This window comes from Passer domesticus, chromosome 7 (assembly GCF_036417665.1).
Source record: "Passer domesticus isolate bPasDom1 chromosome 7, bPasDom1.hap1, whole genome shotgun sequence".
NCBI classification, from domain to species: domain Eukaryota; kingdom Metazoa; phylum Chordata; class Aves; order Passeriformes; family Passeridae; genus Passer; species Passer domesticus.
In genome coordinates this window covers 19,442,855-19,459,351 of record NC_087480.1, presented here as the reverse complement: position 1 = coordinate 19,459,351, position 16,497 = coordinate 19,442,855, and the positions used below count along the sequence as shown (strand labels likewise).

General features: G+C 34.6%; 1 protein-coding gene across 13 annotated transcripts in view; it reads left to right on the top strand.

Annotated features, from left to right (window-relative positions):
• The window catches only part of RPGRIP1L (RPGRIP1 like), a 38,527-nt gene that overhangs the window by 12,120 nt on the left and 9,910 nt on the right, over window positions 1-16,497 (top strand). For 7 of the 13 annotated variants that reach the window (XM_064427410.1, XM_064427407.1, XM_064427409.1 and 4 more), the window contains 9 exons: window positions 794-867; window positions 5,300-5,439; window positions 7,689-7,795; window positions 8,005-8,055; window positions 9,242-9,421; window positions 10,085-10,202; window positions 11,345-11,797; window positions 12,849-13,000; window positions 14,489-14,572. In XM_064427410.1, the coding sequence (XP_064283480.1) occupies window positions 794-867; window positions 5,300-5,439; window positions 7,689-7,795; window positions 8,005-8,055; window positions 9,242-9,421; window positions 10,085-10,202; window positions 11,345-11,797; window positions 12,849-13,000; window positions 14,489-14,572 (1,359 nt within the window). Of the gene's footprint in view, window positions 1-793; window positions 868-5,299; window positions 5,440-6,025; window positions 6,128-7,688; window positions 7,796-8,004; window positions 8,056-9,241; window positions 9,422-10,084; window positions 10,204-11,344; window positions 11,798-12,848; window positions 13,001-14,488; window positions 14,573-16,497 lie in introns of those variants that run through there. The other 6 variants (XR_010365975.1, XR_010365977.1, XR_010365976.1 and 3 more) reach the window with 6 other exon arrangements.

Here is a 16,497-nt window from a genome sequence, read left to right as displayed (position 1 = left end):
AATTCTGCTACTGAACAAGTGGTTTGTTAACTGAAAAAAAACTATACTTAATTTATTGATAATAGTTTTTTATTTCAACCTGATTTAATTCCAGTACACTATAGTGTTGTATCTGATTTAGCAGTTCAAATCAGTTCTGTTTCTTTGTCTAGAGGCTCTCAGACTAATGTCATGCACACTTAGGGCTAAAAATCAAGTGGTTTGTTTCTCATTCTCTTCAATGCACGAGGAGTAAGAGTCTGCTATCTTACTTGGGTTTTGGCTACATTTCGTAGTAAATTTAGTTTCACTACCTGGTTTACCTATTTTAAATGTATTTTGCATGAACCAAGTTCACCAAGGAGTAACTCACAGATACTTCCTCCAAACCGTTAAACTAATGTAATGCTTGAAGGTATCTTCTTGTTATCTCATAGCTTTAAAGTTATGTCTTGCTTTACTGAATATTTTGAAAACAAGGATGTGTTGTTTATCATGTCAGTAATACACTTAGACTTTTAGATTTTTATATTGTTTTGCATGTATACCCTGAGATTGGCTCTGTTGGTTAGAGCAGGGTGCTAATACTGCCAAGGTTGTGGTTTTCATCCCCAAATGGACAATTCACCTTAAAGCTGGACTTGGTGATCCTTGTATCCCTTCCAATGCAGAATATTCTGTGTTGCTGATTTTGTATAAAAAGAACAAATAATAGCTTGACAATGCCTACAAATAATTAACTATTTGTCTTCACGCATTCATTGTAATTTGCTTTTGTGCTGTGCATCAAATAAAACTTTCTTCTTCATTTTAGTTACAGGAAAGAATAAATGATCTAGAAAAAGAGAATGAACTCTTGAAGGAAAACTATGATAAGCTGCATAACAGGTAAGTTATGGATTCTGTATATAAAAAATTAGGTTCCTGTCCTGTTGAATAGGTCTTCATACCCTAAGTGCTGGAATGTGCCTGTTGAGTGTTTGTGCACACATGTAAATATGTTTGTGCTGCACTTTATCATATCAGTAAGTGTACATGGGAACATTCATGGTACTCTGCCTATATTTCATCTGCCCTGTTTAAATGGACCAACTTGTTCTAATACTCTTGTAACAATAGGACAGTACTTTTAATAACATAATTAAAAATAAGTAGAAGTCACTTTATTTTGAACATAAATGAAAGAAGTTCTTAGTTGAATTTCTCATTATTTTCTTTAGACTTATTGTTGAAAGAAGGATACTTCTAGGTAGATATATATTCATTTGGATTTAGTTTGGGTTTTGGGATTGTTTCTTGGGGTTTTTTTTAACGAAGAGGTGTTTGAATTTTTGTCAATGGAATAAAACTTCTTCCAGCACTTCACAGTGAACCTATGTAAAGTCTGATATTTGACAGCTTTTCCACTAATTATTTTTGACTTGTGGTTTGTTTCTTCTGTAATAGCTATCATTTCACTTCTACTGATACAGAAATAAGAAATTCTAGCCAATTGCCACAAGCATATGAAAGAAAAAAATGACCTTCAAATGAGCTTTTCCTTTATTGTGAAACTGATTTTATTGCACTAAAGAGGGTTAGATAATAAGACACATCTTACAGTTAATAATTGCCTCAGAATGTATGTAAAAATGCTTAACATATTTTCTTGTATTGAAATTATTTCTTCTCTTAAAGTGTTTGGCATGTCAGTGTGATGTCTGTCAAAAAAAATACCAATGACTAAGCACAATGTGAATAATATAGATTTTTGTTTAGAGAATTCTTACAATATTTCTTATACTTCCTGTACTGTTTGTGGTGAAATTAAAAATTATAGAAATGAAAAATGGTGAGTACAAATAACTTAAAACAGTTTCTTCACTTATGAGATATAACAGTTGTATTAGCACAGTACTCAGTTTTGTATAGGGGCAGTTGATCAGTTGTCTGTCACTTAAGTTCATTGTTGTAGATTTCTCCAAAATTTGATCATGTTATAAATATTTCCGATTATGATTTCTTTCTCTCTTTTATCATTATGCAGAAAAGTAACACTTACTAACAAATCAACTTATGATATTTCTGTTCTGCTTAAGTAACAGAGAATTTAAGATGTTTAAATAAATTTAAATATGCTTCTGTTACTATGTAGTAACCTACAATACAGCTGTTCTTTTATCTGAAATGATTTGTCTTTTCATATAGTCCCATATGAACACTGATTCATGTTTCCTCATTCCATATTGTGGTTTTACTCCAGCCAGCCACCAAGCCCCTCACAGTCCTTGCTCACTTCCCCACCAGTGGACTGGGGAGAGAATTTAAAGAGTAAAAGCTAGAAAAACTGTGCAGTGAGATAAAGACAGTTTAATAGGAAGAGCAGAAGCTGTGCACACAAGGAAAGCAAACCAAGGAATTCATTCCTGGCTTCCCAGGGGCAGGCAGGCGTTCCACACCTTCAGAGCCCCATCACACATTCTGGTGACTTGGGAGGGCAAACACCATCACTCCAAATGTCCTCCCTTTCTCCTCCTTCTTCTCACTTTTATCTACTAGAAAATATTCCTTTGATGTGCTCTCCCAGCTGTGTCAGCTCCCAGTTCCCCACACTCCCCCAGCCCTCTTCCCAGGACAGCAGTATGAAAAGCAGAAAAGGCCTTGGTTATCTCCAAGCCCTGCTCAGCAGTAACAGAAACATCTCTGTATGATCATCATTGTGTTCAGCACAAACCCAAAACACAGCCCCATACTAACCACTAGGAAAAAAATTACCTCTGCCTCAGCTGAAAGCAGCCCAGGGACTAACAAGAAATTAGAGCAAAGGATGATTCGTTATAGCCACTGTTTAATGGCTAGCTTTTCCAGTTTCCTGTTTTCACAGTGGAACTCTGCTGTATCTTACTTGTTGCTAGTGGTGGGTAGGAAGTGTCCACAGGTGCTAGATAATTAATAAATCTTTTTAATAGAGGAAAAGAGGCACAAATCCATCCTTTTCTGATGTTATTTTTGGGAAGTTGATAGCTATTTTGCCAAAGACAAGACTGCAGAACTGCACCTGACAAGTTTGCAAAGAACAAGTGTGAATTTTTCGGTTGACTCTTATTATTTACTCTTTGTCCAAGAAAACAATACATTTTGATAAACGGTTTGGAAGAGTGGTTTTCATATGATCTTGTAATGCAAACCTGACAATGCTTAAATTCTTTCAAAAGAAACAGTGCCCAGTGTGGTTGACCATTCTAGTTTATCCACATGTCTTTAACTCTGATGAAATACTGTAGATGTGACAGATTTTCCATGCGAATCTTAAATTCAAATGGAAAAACAACAAAAGTGGACTCAATTCAAACTAAAATGTTACATTTAACATAATAATTAAACATCAAACATTAAACATAAACATTAGCATTACATAGGCTTGGATGAAACCTGTCTTCTGAAATGTTCTTCATTTAAATACTGAGATCTTGAACTGCCATCACAGTAACTCTTAATGGTTTCTCTGACAGTATAGTCTTCCAAAAAACGGAATTAGATGTAGCTACATCTTTATGTGAAATTATTGTACCTAAAGCTAGCAAATGCATTTACACTGAAATGTGAAAACACTGTCAGAAGTGTGAAAATACTTTCAGAAGTGTGAAAACTAAGGGTATTTGATACCTTTTTTTGATATGCTTTGTTCTTTCCTTATGGGACCAATGAGACTTTAAGCAGTTAAAGAACACACTGTATCTTTTCTATACCTAGGCAGTACTATGGAATTATATTGGGTGCAGGGCATTATATTCCCTGAGTATTATCTTCAAAATTGTAGAAGAGTAAAGTAAATCTTATTTTACTGCAGGACTTAGAGACATTCCTTAAGTTCATGCATGTTGTAAAAGACAATCTGTCAAAGTGTAAGGTGTTCTGTGCCTGGAGAAATGTATTAAAAAGGTTATGTATACTATGAGGAAACGACAAAATACAGGGAAATAAACCAGTTTTTAAGAAGAGCACAAATCCAGAATAATAAACCCTTTCCATATATTTCAGAGTCTACAGTTCGGGCTGTAATAGTTTTTTTTTCCTTTAACCTTAAGGTCATTCTTCAAGTATTTTTGATGTAACTGCACTTGAAAGTACTCAGACTCATGCATGTAGTCACCCATCAGAGCAGGCATTCCCTTAGAGCCCGCAGGTACAGCTTACAAGGCTCTGTGGGCTGTCTCTTATGCAATACTTCTTCTCCTTTGGTTTTTTTTTTTTTGGTTGAGGCTTGTTACAGAGATGTCTGGGAGAGATAGGCTGCAAAATAGATCCCAGAAGATTTTTTAATACATTTATATATATTAAATATAATATTTGTTAACTGGTGAGCTGCAAAGGAAAGAATTGACAAACTGACTCCTTTGTTTAAAAAAAACCCCATAGTTTATGATTTTTCACAGAATATGTAAGTGAATAAACTGGTTTATGATTTATTAAGATGGACATTTTTCTAGTCAATAAGAATGCAAGAATTGAACAACAGTAATATGAAGAGCATAGTACTCATTGTCTAAGTTATAAGGAAGGACATTACATTGCTTTTTCTTTTTACCTGCAAGGAATTAAACTGTAAATTTTATAATATAATTACTTTTATGTCAGTCTGAGTTACACATTTTGTTGTGGTTTCAGCAGTTCTGACTCTGTACCCCTGCAGTCCTTGCAAATAGATTGGCAGTTTACAAGCAAATAATGTTAAAGGCAAAATAGTTATTCTGATTTCTTTTCCCACTTTTTTTTATTTCTTCAAGTAGGAGAAAGATTACTTTATATGCACTTTTTAATCAGTAGCAGAATTGTTGTTTTAGAGCATAAGAAAACTGTTGTCACTTCATGGTCAACATTTCTTTGACCAGGCAACTGACTTGAGCTTCTGCATGTCTCACAGATTTAAAAGAAATCAGGGGATGATCCCACTTCTCTACAATAAGAGGGTTTGTACACAAAAAAAAAACAACTGGTTTTGTAGTTGTTACTTGCTGAAGTTTGCAGTTGTGGATTATTCTGAGATATGCATCTCAGTTGCTTTCCTAGTCCCACAAATGTTGCATGCTACCAACTTTTTTTAACTTTGGAGCTCTAAATTAAGGCCAGTTCCTTTGCTCGTCCCCCAAATCTTTCATGGTTTTTAATGGTATCCTGAGAGAGCCATCTGGGTTTCAAGAGCAGCCGACCAACATATATTTACATAATTCCTCAGCCACAGTGACAGTGGCCTCTGTGCTGCTAAAAGCTTTTTTCCTTGATTATTTTCTGCTGAAGCTGATTTCTAAAAGTTTTTCATGTAACATATGTTTTATTGCAGTGTCTTCAGTCTGCCCTATGAACAGCAATGGAAATCAAAGGAGCAGCAACTGAAACTGCAAATTGCTAAACTACAGGCAGCTATCAAAAATGATCTAGCAGACAAAAATGAAATCCTTGACAAGATCAAAGTAGAAAGAGGTATATTTCTGAGAAAATTATTATTTTCTCAAAATATAAGATTATACCCATGTTGGAGTTGAGATATACTGCCCAGAAAAGTGAAATCTCTGTTGCTGATGTTTTCAAAGCTGTATTTTAAGTATATGTTTGCTAAATGCACCTAAGTTATGACTATCTATTAAGTGCAAAATATGACCCGATACAGAATATGGGCTGAATGAGGCTTATATAATTTCAGCTGCATTTATTCTTCATCTGTTGGGTTCATATTTACACTTCATTCAGTATTTCTTCTCTACACTGAAAGTTCTTATGGAAAGAGACCCCTCTGACAGTCTCTCTCAAATTATAAACCACTATTCTGTTCACTGTACAAAGCTATGTGAAGCCCATATAGGCCCTTGGCAATGTTTGTCTTCCAATTTCATTAATTGAGATTTTTTTTAATATTTTCAGTATATATTAATTTTCATTTACAGCATTGTGCATTTAAAATGACAGTTTTCTTTTAATCTAATGAACAGATTATTTCACATGTGTTTTCTCATGCTGTAGGACAACTTCTTAGTGAATACTGACCTTGCAATCTTTTTTTTAATCTCAGCACTGATTACTGTAGCAATATGAAGTTTACGAAAGACAAGCACAGACAGAAAGTGAAGATATTTAGCTTAGAGCTGATTCTTCAAATGTGTATTTTTAAGAGGTGTGTTTCTGTGAACAATTTCATGGAATGAAATGGGACAACTTGTTGTGAATAATTCATATGATTTACGCATGAGTTCAGCACACGTGTACTGTTAGGATTCTCAGTAGCTCTGCTGACTTCACATACCAGATTGAATATTTAAACATTTTATTTGACCGCAACATTTGCAAAATTAACCTTAATTTATACTAAAATAAAGGTGCCGTAAGCTACATTGTTATGAAGTTATGACATACTAACAGTTGTTACTTGTAGCATGATTATGAAAAACTGGCATTCCAACTTCTTTCCTTCCTGTGGCCATGATGTTTAACTGTCAGGTGTTTGCCATCCCTTTCCCACGTAGCTTGTTGTACTCCTGAACTGAAACACCGGAGTCCTACACTTCTGCCTTCTATTGAATTGACTTGCTGCAGCTGGAGTAGATGTTCCAATACCCCCTAGGCCTCTGTATGTAGGATTTGGTTACAGCTCTGTCTTTCACAAAACGTAGGCAGTATAACTTTCTTCAGTCACATATTTGAGAGTATGTGCCTTTTGCTGCACATTCCTCTTTGAAGTTCAATACAAGAATTGAAATTAATGAGTGTCTTAAAGTACTGCCTAGAACTAGTGTAGAAATAATGTCTTGTCTACCCTTTGTAGTTTGGCATATGAATCTTTTTTCCTAAGCTTCTTTTGCATGTCTAAGAAAGATGGTAAAATAAGTGAAGCCTTGAAAATTCTTAATGCTACAGGAGTCCAACATCATCGTGACATTTTGTATGTCCTTCTTCTGTATTTCCCTTTTACAATGATCCTGTCATTTGATCTGATTGCTTTAGTAGTATTTCTCTGGCCATAACATCATAATGTGCTTTGTAATACTTAAAATAAATGTATTTAGATAGAAAATAGAGTAACGCTCCAACTATGTTTTCTGGGTTTTTTTTTTAATATAGTACTTTCAGAAACTATATCACCCTTCCACCAGCCTCATTTCCCTTAGATATTTATAATCATGTTTCTCATCTTACCAGTATTTCCCAGATTCTCAGCCATAAATTACAATAGCTGTTTGATTCATGTTCATTGAAGCTCACTAACAGTAGTGTTTCATGCAGGTTTTAAAAGACTGAGATAAGCTAATACAAAATCTGATTGAAACAATTCCTATAGCAAGGATTGTTTTCACTCATCTTATAAATTCATACAGTGTATGTATTTACTTAGTTATGTCTAAGTACTTTTTATTTTACATTAATGAAATCTCATGCATTGCTGAATTTGTTGTTCTTATTTATAGTACTGTTCTACAGAGTACACTATTTAATAAGTACAATTTTTTTATTATTGTCTTAATAGAGAAGTATTGATTGTGTCAGTAAAAGTTGACGTCTTGCAAAAATTAACCCCATCCTAACCAGAACAAGGACACAGAGATTTCCCCATACAAAATACATTAGTTTCTGCATTTTGCAATGAAATTTTCATGCATATATGAATATTTAAAAAATCAAGTTTGTAATTTTCTTAACTATATTTAGTTAAGTGTAATATTTTGTTCTTCTATATCAAGACCAAAACGAAAAGCTGATGCAAGACAACAAAGACCTGCAATTACGCTACCTGGAACAAAAACAACAAGTAGATGATCTGAAAAATCAAGTGAAGTTTTTAACCAAGGTGAACTGTATTTTTGCTTCAAATATGAGAAAAAAAACCCTCTATGTTTTATGCATAGTGCAGATACTTCTTCATAGTCAAAGAATATAGAAACATAAGTGTTTATTCATGGTGTCAAGCAAAATGTCACGTCTAGAGAGAATGTATCTTGTTATTCTGAATGTATTTCTTCAATTCACATCTGGTAACACCTTTCCATTAAATTTCAGGAAAGTGATGTTGGTGTGGCAGAATTCAATGAAGCCCTCTTACTTATAAAGGTATCTTACAAAGAATGCAGGGTTGGAACTAGATGATATTTAGGATCCCTTTCACCCCAAACCATTCTAGAATTCCATACTTTGCATTCTCTTATTTTCTCGTTTGTGCAAGGTGTTTTTGTTGGTTTGTTGTTTTTTTTCTTCTTTCGTTAAACCCTTGGCTGACCATTGTATGTATGCTTTCTACACACCTGGAATTTTCAAGGGCTGAATTATTTGAGCATCTTTCTGTAGTTAATGCCTCAAGCTCAAATGTGTGCTCTTGTCATTTTTTAGTTACAGGAAATCAGAAGGGAAGATGAAAAAATTGCCAGAATTAAATCTTAATTTATATAAATAATTCATTATAACAACAAAAGTGAATTAAATCAGATTCATAGCCATTTAAAAAAAAACTTAGTTTCTCTCATTTAAATGGCTTACCACAGCATCTTGTTATCCCTATAATGTTTACTAAAACCAATTTTGTTTATTAATTCTATAATTGATGCAAGTATACCATAAGCATGGAAATTCAAGTATGTGATATAGCAATACCACAGGAACTTATCTGAGGAACTTATCTTTGTTTATTACAACAGAAAACCAAAAATACTCAGAAAATACTCAATTCTTTTTTCTCTTGCACAAATTAAAAATGGAGTGAGAGGAAGAAATCAGTGAACAAATAATTTTGCAATGTTTCCACTGTTTGGGTAATTTATGTTTTATTTTCTTGAGGAAGTGTTTACTATAATGATGATTACATAATGTCATTTAAAAACCCCAAAAAAAGCAGAAAACCTCAATGAAAACCAACTCCCCAGTATTAATTACAGAAGGCATGTAGACTTGAGAATAATAATTCGGGGTTTGTACATTTATGGAGGCTGGATTATTAATTATGAGAAAGGCTTATATATCTGTATTTTCAGTGGATAGACAGGAGTGACTGCTTCTGAATATCTGATACATTTTGACTGGTTCCTCATAATCATGAGATTACATTGCTGAAAACAATCTTGGCACATTCTAGTCTGCCTCATTCCTATTTTTGTGTTACCATGTGCTTAAAGTTTATAAAGTTCTGCTTACTGCCTTACTGTTGTACCAAAAGTATAAGCCAGTGTTGGCATTAAGCCATGCACAAATACATGCAAATCTTTTGCAAAAATATTTTCTTGTAATTTTTTTTAATGTGCTCCAGGATCAAAAGCAACAAAAGAATGTGGACCTTCTGTTCTTCAAAAAAGTGGAAGATGATATCCATAAAGATTTAGAATACTCCATGCAGGAACTGCAATTAAGACATGCAGAAACTGTGCAAGAACTTGAAAAGACAAGGAATTTGTTACTTGTGCAGCACAAAATTAGCAAAGATTACCAGGTATTAAACTCTGCTCACAGTGGGAAATAACCTGATAATAACATTTTAACCTTTGTAGCTCTGACACTTATAATAATTAAGACTTGAAAATTCAGCAACAAAGCCAGTCTGTGCATAGGGAACCAAACATAAAATCTGCTGTTGCTGAAGGTATTGTTAAAAATAATAAGAGATCCAAGTGACTAAATTGTAGCTTTTAGCTCATCCTGCCCTTAAGCCTCAGACTGTGCCTTCTCTCTAAGCGTTATCTCTGAGCTCCTACCAGGTCTTCACAGGTAAGATAGTAAATGTGCTTATCTAATAAGCTTCCTTTTCCACACCACTCTGCTTTCAGTGTCTTTTTTCTCCTTCCACTGTTGGAATAGTGCAGATCTTATTTTGACTTTTCATTCAATTAATTAGCATTTAAAATAACAAAATCATTAAAGAAACTGTTGGGTATATTGTCCACAAAAGCTACTCTGTTTTTCCTGTTGATGTTTTTAGATTTTGCTGACATTAGAACTGATTTGTTGTATTGATAAGTGAAAAACTGCTGCTATTTTTGCATACTCTAAATGTTCTTTCCTCAAATCTAACTGTATTTTAACTTGTACCAAAAGCATGTGCAACATCAGTACAGACAATCCTCAAAAGATCTTTTTACACGCAATTGTTTTTCAGACTGAAGTAGAAACAATGACAAGAAAGATGGAAAGTCTACAGAAAGACTATGAGTTAAAATTGGAACAGTATACCCATCTTCTTGATGTTAGAGCTTCACGTATCCGAAAAGTAGAAGGTATCTTTAAATTATATTCTTCACTATTTTTTTAATATTTTATCTATTCCAAATTACTATTTTAAATTTGTTCTCTTTTCCATTTCTAAAACTACTAGAAAGGTCAGTTCTTTCATGGAAAGGTATCTATTCCAGTTAATTTTCATTGACTTAAATGACAGTTATTAATTAAGCCAAATCCAATAAAGTGGTTTTCATACTGCAGCTATTGCTGAATAAGAATAAAATAACCAAACTTGGGGTTTTTTTAATAAATCATACCTTTATGGTCAACCTTTTACTTTGCAGTACTATCATTACAGAATCACTTTGTGTTATTAAAATCCCCCAAGTCTTGTTATAATATACTGACATAGTATGTAAACAGGAGGAATTTCAAGTATTTTTTTAGTGGGTTCACTGTGTAAAAGGTGCATAGGAAGCCTCAAATAGGATATTTTACAAACTCTGATGCTGAAACAATTTTCACATTTTGTCTCCATGTTCCATCTACTGCATCATGGTTTATGTCCTAATTCTGTAAGCGTGTAGTTTGATTTCTTAGAATCATACAATCCCAGCATGGCTTGGGCTGGAATCCCAGTCTTGTTCCAAACCCCTGCCAGGGGCAGGACACCTTCTACTAGAAGGCTACTCAGAGCCCCATCCAGCCCGTGTTAACCACTTATTAACCCCTTATCACCTGAGGGTGGGAAGCACGTGAAGGTCTTTGCTGATAGTTCTATCCATTCAAGATGTAACAGATGTTAAAAGTCAGACGTACTATTTCTTTCTCTGGCAAATTTAGATCAACCCTATAAAAATGCGCATCTTAAATCTCTGCTACATTTGCATAGTGATACTTACTTTGAATATGGCATAAGATTTCTGAATTTTACCTTTTCACTCCCTTATAACCTGATAATAACTGTTAGAGGGTCTGTGTCTATGCATACTGAGGCAGCTCCATTGAGGAAATATTCTTGATTGTTGCCAGTGTGCTCAGTGGGCATTCCGTATATGAATTATTTTTGATAATGCCTTTATGAAAGTAACATTGTTAATATAATTGAATTATACTTTTATCCTTTCTTCTCAGTCATCAATTGTATTTGAGTTTTTAAAAAGACAGTCATATTATAACTCTATTTTATCTGTTGCAGCCCAACTAAGAGACATTGTGTATGATACAAAACCACTTAAGTCCAGACAAGAGGTATTGCCGAGTGATCCAGTGGGTGGATTTGTTGAAACTGTTCATTTAGAAAGAGGAGAGAACCTTTTTGAAATTCATATCAGCAAAGTGATCTTCTCTTCTGAAGCTATGCACACTTTTGGTGACTGGGAGCCTGCAACCTTTTGTACTTACGCATTCTATGACTTTGAACTTCAGATAACCCCAGTAGTTCATGGGAAGACTCCATCATATGACTTCACTTCTCAGTTTCTTGTGCAGTCTGATGATAGCTTCTTTCACTATGTACAGGAAAACAGCGTCACACTGGAGGTTCATCGTGCATACGGCATAGATTATGAAACAATTGCTTCTTGTCAGCTTAAGTTCCATGAAATCTTGGAAAACGATGGCAAGATCTACAACACAGCAAATTTAGTTGGTAGTTAAGATATCGCAAAGTTTTCTGTTTGTGTGTCACTATATTGCAAGTGGTAAATAATGCATATTTGACCAAAAATGAATATGTGCATTACTCTTTCAAAAGGTAAAAAAAAGTGTTTACAAGAAGGCTGTTTTCTGTTGGATGTGCAGCTTGTTCTTGTGGTTCTGCCAACACTTGTGGAAAGCTGGGATGGGTGCAATTTTGCACATAACGGCATACAGCCACAGGGCAAGAGGAAAAAAAAACAAAAAAGGAGGCACCCCCACTTCGCCCATATCAAACATCAATGCTTTGTATCTGGGCTGAATGTCATAAGTATATCCCTCTTTCCTTATCCATAAACAAAGGAAGAAATGGTGTAATCTAAACTGGTAGGACAAAGTTTGCCATATAATAGTGAAAAAGGTACAAATTATGGTGATTATGATTCTTTATATAGATATATATATATATATAGTAGCACAATCTAGGAGGTGTTTACATTTTGTGGATTATTTTAGGCACATTCATATTAATTATATTAAAATAATTTTAAGGTATCCTGGACAAGACACTTCTAAGAAGTCTTGAATGTTCTTTGCAGCTTACTTTTTCTTCTAGAAGCATTTTGTCAGACCAGCATATTCAGTGACCTCTTAGCTGCCTACTGTTGTTTAATAAGGCATTGTGAAGTGGTACCTTTGCCAGTAATTTAAATTGCATACCACTTTTTGGGACACTTCTAACGGTTAACAAACAAAAATGTCCTAAACTTTATTTGCCTTAAGGAGATAAAAATATTGAACTTCGATTTAACTTGTAGTAAATACATAAGTAGGGAAAAATGTGCCTGTTTTGATTTTGGATCATACAATGGGAGCCTGAGGTATCGTTTCTGTTTCTAACATGAACTACAGATCTCACATCACAAGTACTGGTGTAATGCATCGGCACAATCTTTAATTTGTAGCTGTTCTGTAAATCTTGAATTTGTGGTTTTTCCTAGCTTTTGAGTAACATACCTTAATGATGAAAAGAAAATTAATGCAATCCCCTATTTATTCCTTAGGAAAAAAAGGACACATTCAAGATTATGGTACCGTAGAATACTGGATCAGGTTACAAGTTCCTATGAACCAAGCTATTATTCCCTACAAACAGAGGTCAAAGGATCTGGGATATATAACCCCCAGTTTTAGGGAACATGAGCAACTCTCCAAGGTATGTTTGGGTCGGTACTTGGTAGAGAGAATTACTTCATGGAGAAGAGTAACTTCAGGGTTACCTAATTGCAGTCTTCCAGTCCTAAGGAAGCCTACAAGAAGGCTGGAGAGAGGCTTTTCACAAGGGCATAGGACAAGGAGGAATGGCTTTAAATTCGAGGAAAGTTGATTTAGATTAGAAGGCAGAAATTCTTCATAGAAACATAGGCTGAGTTAGAGGGCACTCATCAGAATCAATGAGTCAACCTCCTGGCCCTGCACAGATACCTCAACAATCCCAAATGCAAACTGGGACAATCCCAATTGCCCAAATGCTTCTGGAGCTCTGGCAGCCTTGGGACCATAACCGTTCCCTGGGGAGCTTGTTCAGTGCCCGAGCACACTCTGTGCAGAGAACCTGTTCCTGATGTCCAGCTTCTGTCCCTCTCCTGACACTACTCCAGCCATTCCTTCAACTGGGACAGGTTGCCCAGAGAAGCTGGGGCTTCCCCATCCCTGGAAGTGTCCAAGGCTAGGTTGGATGGGGCTTGGAGCACCTGGTCTACTTTGAAGGTGTCCCTGCCCATGGCAGGGAGTTTGCAACTAAATTTTAAGTTCCCTTCCAATCCAAGCCAGAATTCTGTGATTCTGCGATAGTTTTGATCAAATAAACTGTTCCGTTCTTTCTTTTTAAGTTCAAATAGCTTAGGTCGAGTCTTGATATGTTCAAAGTGTAAGAAAGTTAAAGATTCTTGAACTGGAAAATACATTAGCAGTTTTTCATATAAAGAGATCAAGAATTAGTTGAACTATACCTTGTCTGAAGAGGAAAAGTCTTAAACTTAGTTATTTATATACTGAAATTGTCACTATAACATTTGACATTATATTTCATTTTCTTGAGCTCTAAGTGGCAGATGTTTTAGTATCATATTCATGAATTTTAAACCAACTAGGTGTCAGATACATAGAGTGGGTGAAGCAGTTGTTCCAAATGGTTTTGCAGTTCTTAACATTGGAGTATTATGAGATTGAGATTGCTTCACAATGGGTTTTTTACTGAGTTTTTTAGCTGAATATTGAAGAGCATTTTGAAAATAAAATTCATTTTACAATCACATTTAAATAAGGGCCACAGAAAAAGAAGGGACTTTGAAACATCTTTGTCATTTAAGAAATAAAAGCAAACAGGTTGAAATGAATAATTAAAATACTAGAGTTTTTAGTGGCCTTTTTTTTAACCTAAGCTGTTGAAAATATTCTATGTCTGGAGTAACTCTAATGTTTTATTTTATTACATAATGTAAATTTATATTATATATAAAATCTTCATGGGTTCCATGATCTAATTTGAGAAGTATGTTGTGTATAAATTCTGTTAAATTGTATCTGATTAGAGTTTAATTTAGTGCTATTAGATTTGGCTTTGAAAAAAATTAGAGTTCCTCATAATTTACTGTAAAATAAGATGGCAATAAATTTTCTTCAATGTATTTGTTTATTACAGACTCCAGCACTCAAAAAGAAGCAGCGTGCAGCTCAAGCACACAAGAGAGTCTCCTTTCTGGATCTTAGTGCAATACAGATGGCAGTAAGTTCTGAGTATTTCTGTCATGCACAACGAAGCATGAAAGGCTACTTGTAGCTCCATATGGGCAATTTGTAGAACTAATAATTAAGAACACTGGATTATTTTAGCAGCACAATACTGTGATGTCCCAGGCAATGAATGGTAGCATAGTACTGTGTATAGGTGGGGGATGCAATGCAGTGATAGCTGTGTGACTCCCTCAGAACTGCTTGATGTCCTCCACAGTTTACAAGCTTCAGTTTCTGCTGGCTTAGGGCAGATTCTGACAGGAGCAGTCAGCTCACGCTACACTGTGTTTCTCAACTCTCTGCATTATTCAAGTGTCTTTCTACAGTTACCACTTGCACTGCATATAAATCCCTCTGTAGAAACCAGCTTAATCCAAACAGACCCTGAGTGTTGGGCTAATGAGACGCACAATTTGATACAGTTCAGAGTCACCTCTGAAATTAAGCTGAGATTGCAGACATTCATAAAATAATGATACTTCTTAACTTGGCTTACACTGTCACCTGTACCTCCTTCCAGAGTCTAAGAGAGTCTGCATGGAACTAACCCAAATGTATTTGCTGCGTTTTGTAAATTTTCTTCTAAAATAATTTGCATTTGGAGAATTAAAAATAGGTTGTGTTTTTAAGTAAGTCCAGTAAGTAAAAGTAGATTCTTCAACAGGCAATTATAAAAGGTTATGTTTACATATTACATATAATTATAATATTAATAATATGGCATTAATTAAAAACTAGTTGTGGGTTTTTTTCCTTTCATAAATTACTTAGTTGGATTTATTCTTTGAAAGGTTAATATCAATTTTCAATTAACAGATTCTGTTACTGTTTGGTTTACTATTACTAAAACTTTGTTGAGAGCTATAGAGTATAGACTGGAAGTAACAATTAAGTTGATCTGTTGCATTTATCAGCTTTAAAAAACAAAAAGTCAAACGTTGGTGAATATAATCTTTTGAGAGCTTAGATATGAAAAACTGAAATGTTAGCCGGATAGTTGCACACACAAAATATCTTCAGCTGTCCAAACAGTAACTTCTCAAAGTTTGACCATTTTTCACAAACTAGGAGTCTTCATTGTTGGGTAGCAGCTCCTCTAGCTGTTTTAAAAATCTAAGCCTCATTGTCTGGTTAAGGACAAAAGTACTATTAGACCTAAATAAGAAAACAGTATGGCCTTCTCTGATGTCTGAGTCTTGTGATGAAATGGCAACAAAGCGTCCATGCAAGAAAAACAGAAGGTCAGCAGATTAAAATGGGAAGTCTGTTTCATTTTCCAGTTCATTTTCTCAATAGCAGAATCTAGTTCTTAATAAAATTACTTGTCAATGTGATACATGCCGAAGCAAATTAAAAAGGAGACTCGCTAAAAGGTGAGATAAATGGTTTGACTCACCCAAACTGCTTGTGAGAATTGTCTAGCCTCATATGTAAAAGTTCTAGCAGAGGATAAGAACCAGTGACGGTAATGCAGGGAGGCAAAGGAGGCATTTTCTGTCCAAATGCTTCTCCACCAGTAAATCTATACCTACTTTTGTATAATAATTGTCTACTGTATATTAAAGGCTTCCCCTTGTTTTATCTCTAACTTAGGGATCTGTATTTGAAAATAATATGGAAGTACTTTGATATTTAAAATGCAATTCCATAGGGTTCACTGCAGTTATAATAATGACCTAACTACAGATTTGAGATAATAACATTCATACCAAAATCAATTCACATGTATGGGCCTATGTGTGTAAATTTAGCTATCAAAAGTTCTTCTTGGATATAGTGTGTGTTTTGGGTTTTTTTGACTGAGTCTTGTAGAACTTGTAGAAAAAGATTAAATTAAACTGGAAATCAAACAGGCTGTATATATGCTGATAGGTACAAAATCATTATAATAGTTATGTTTTCACAAATGCAGTTAGA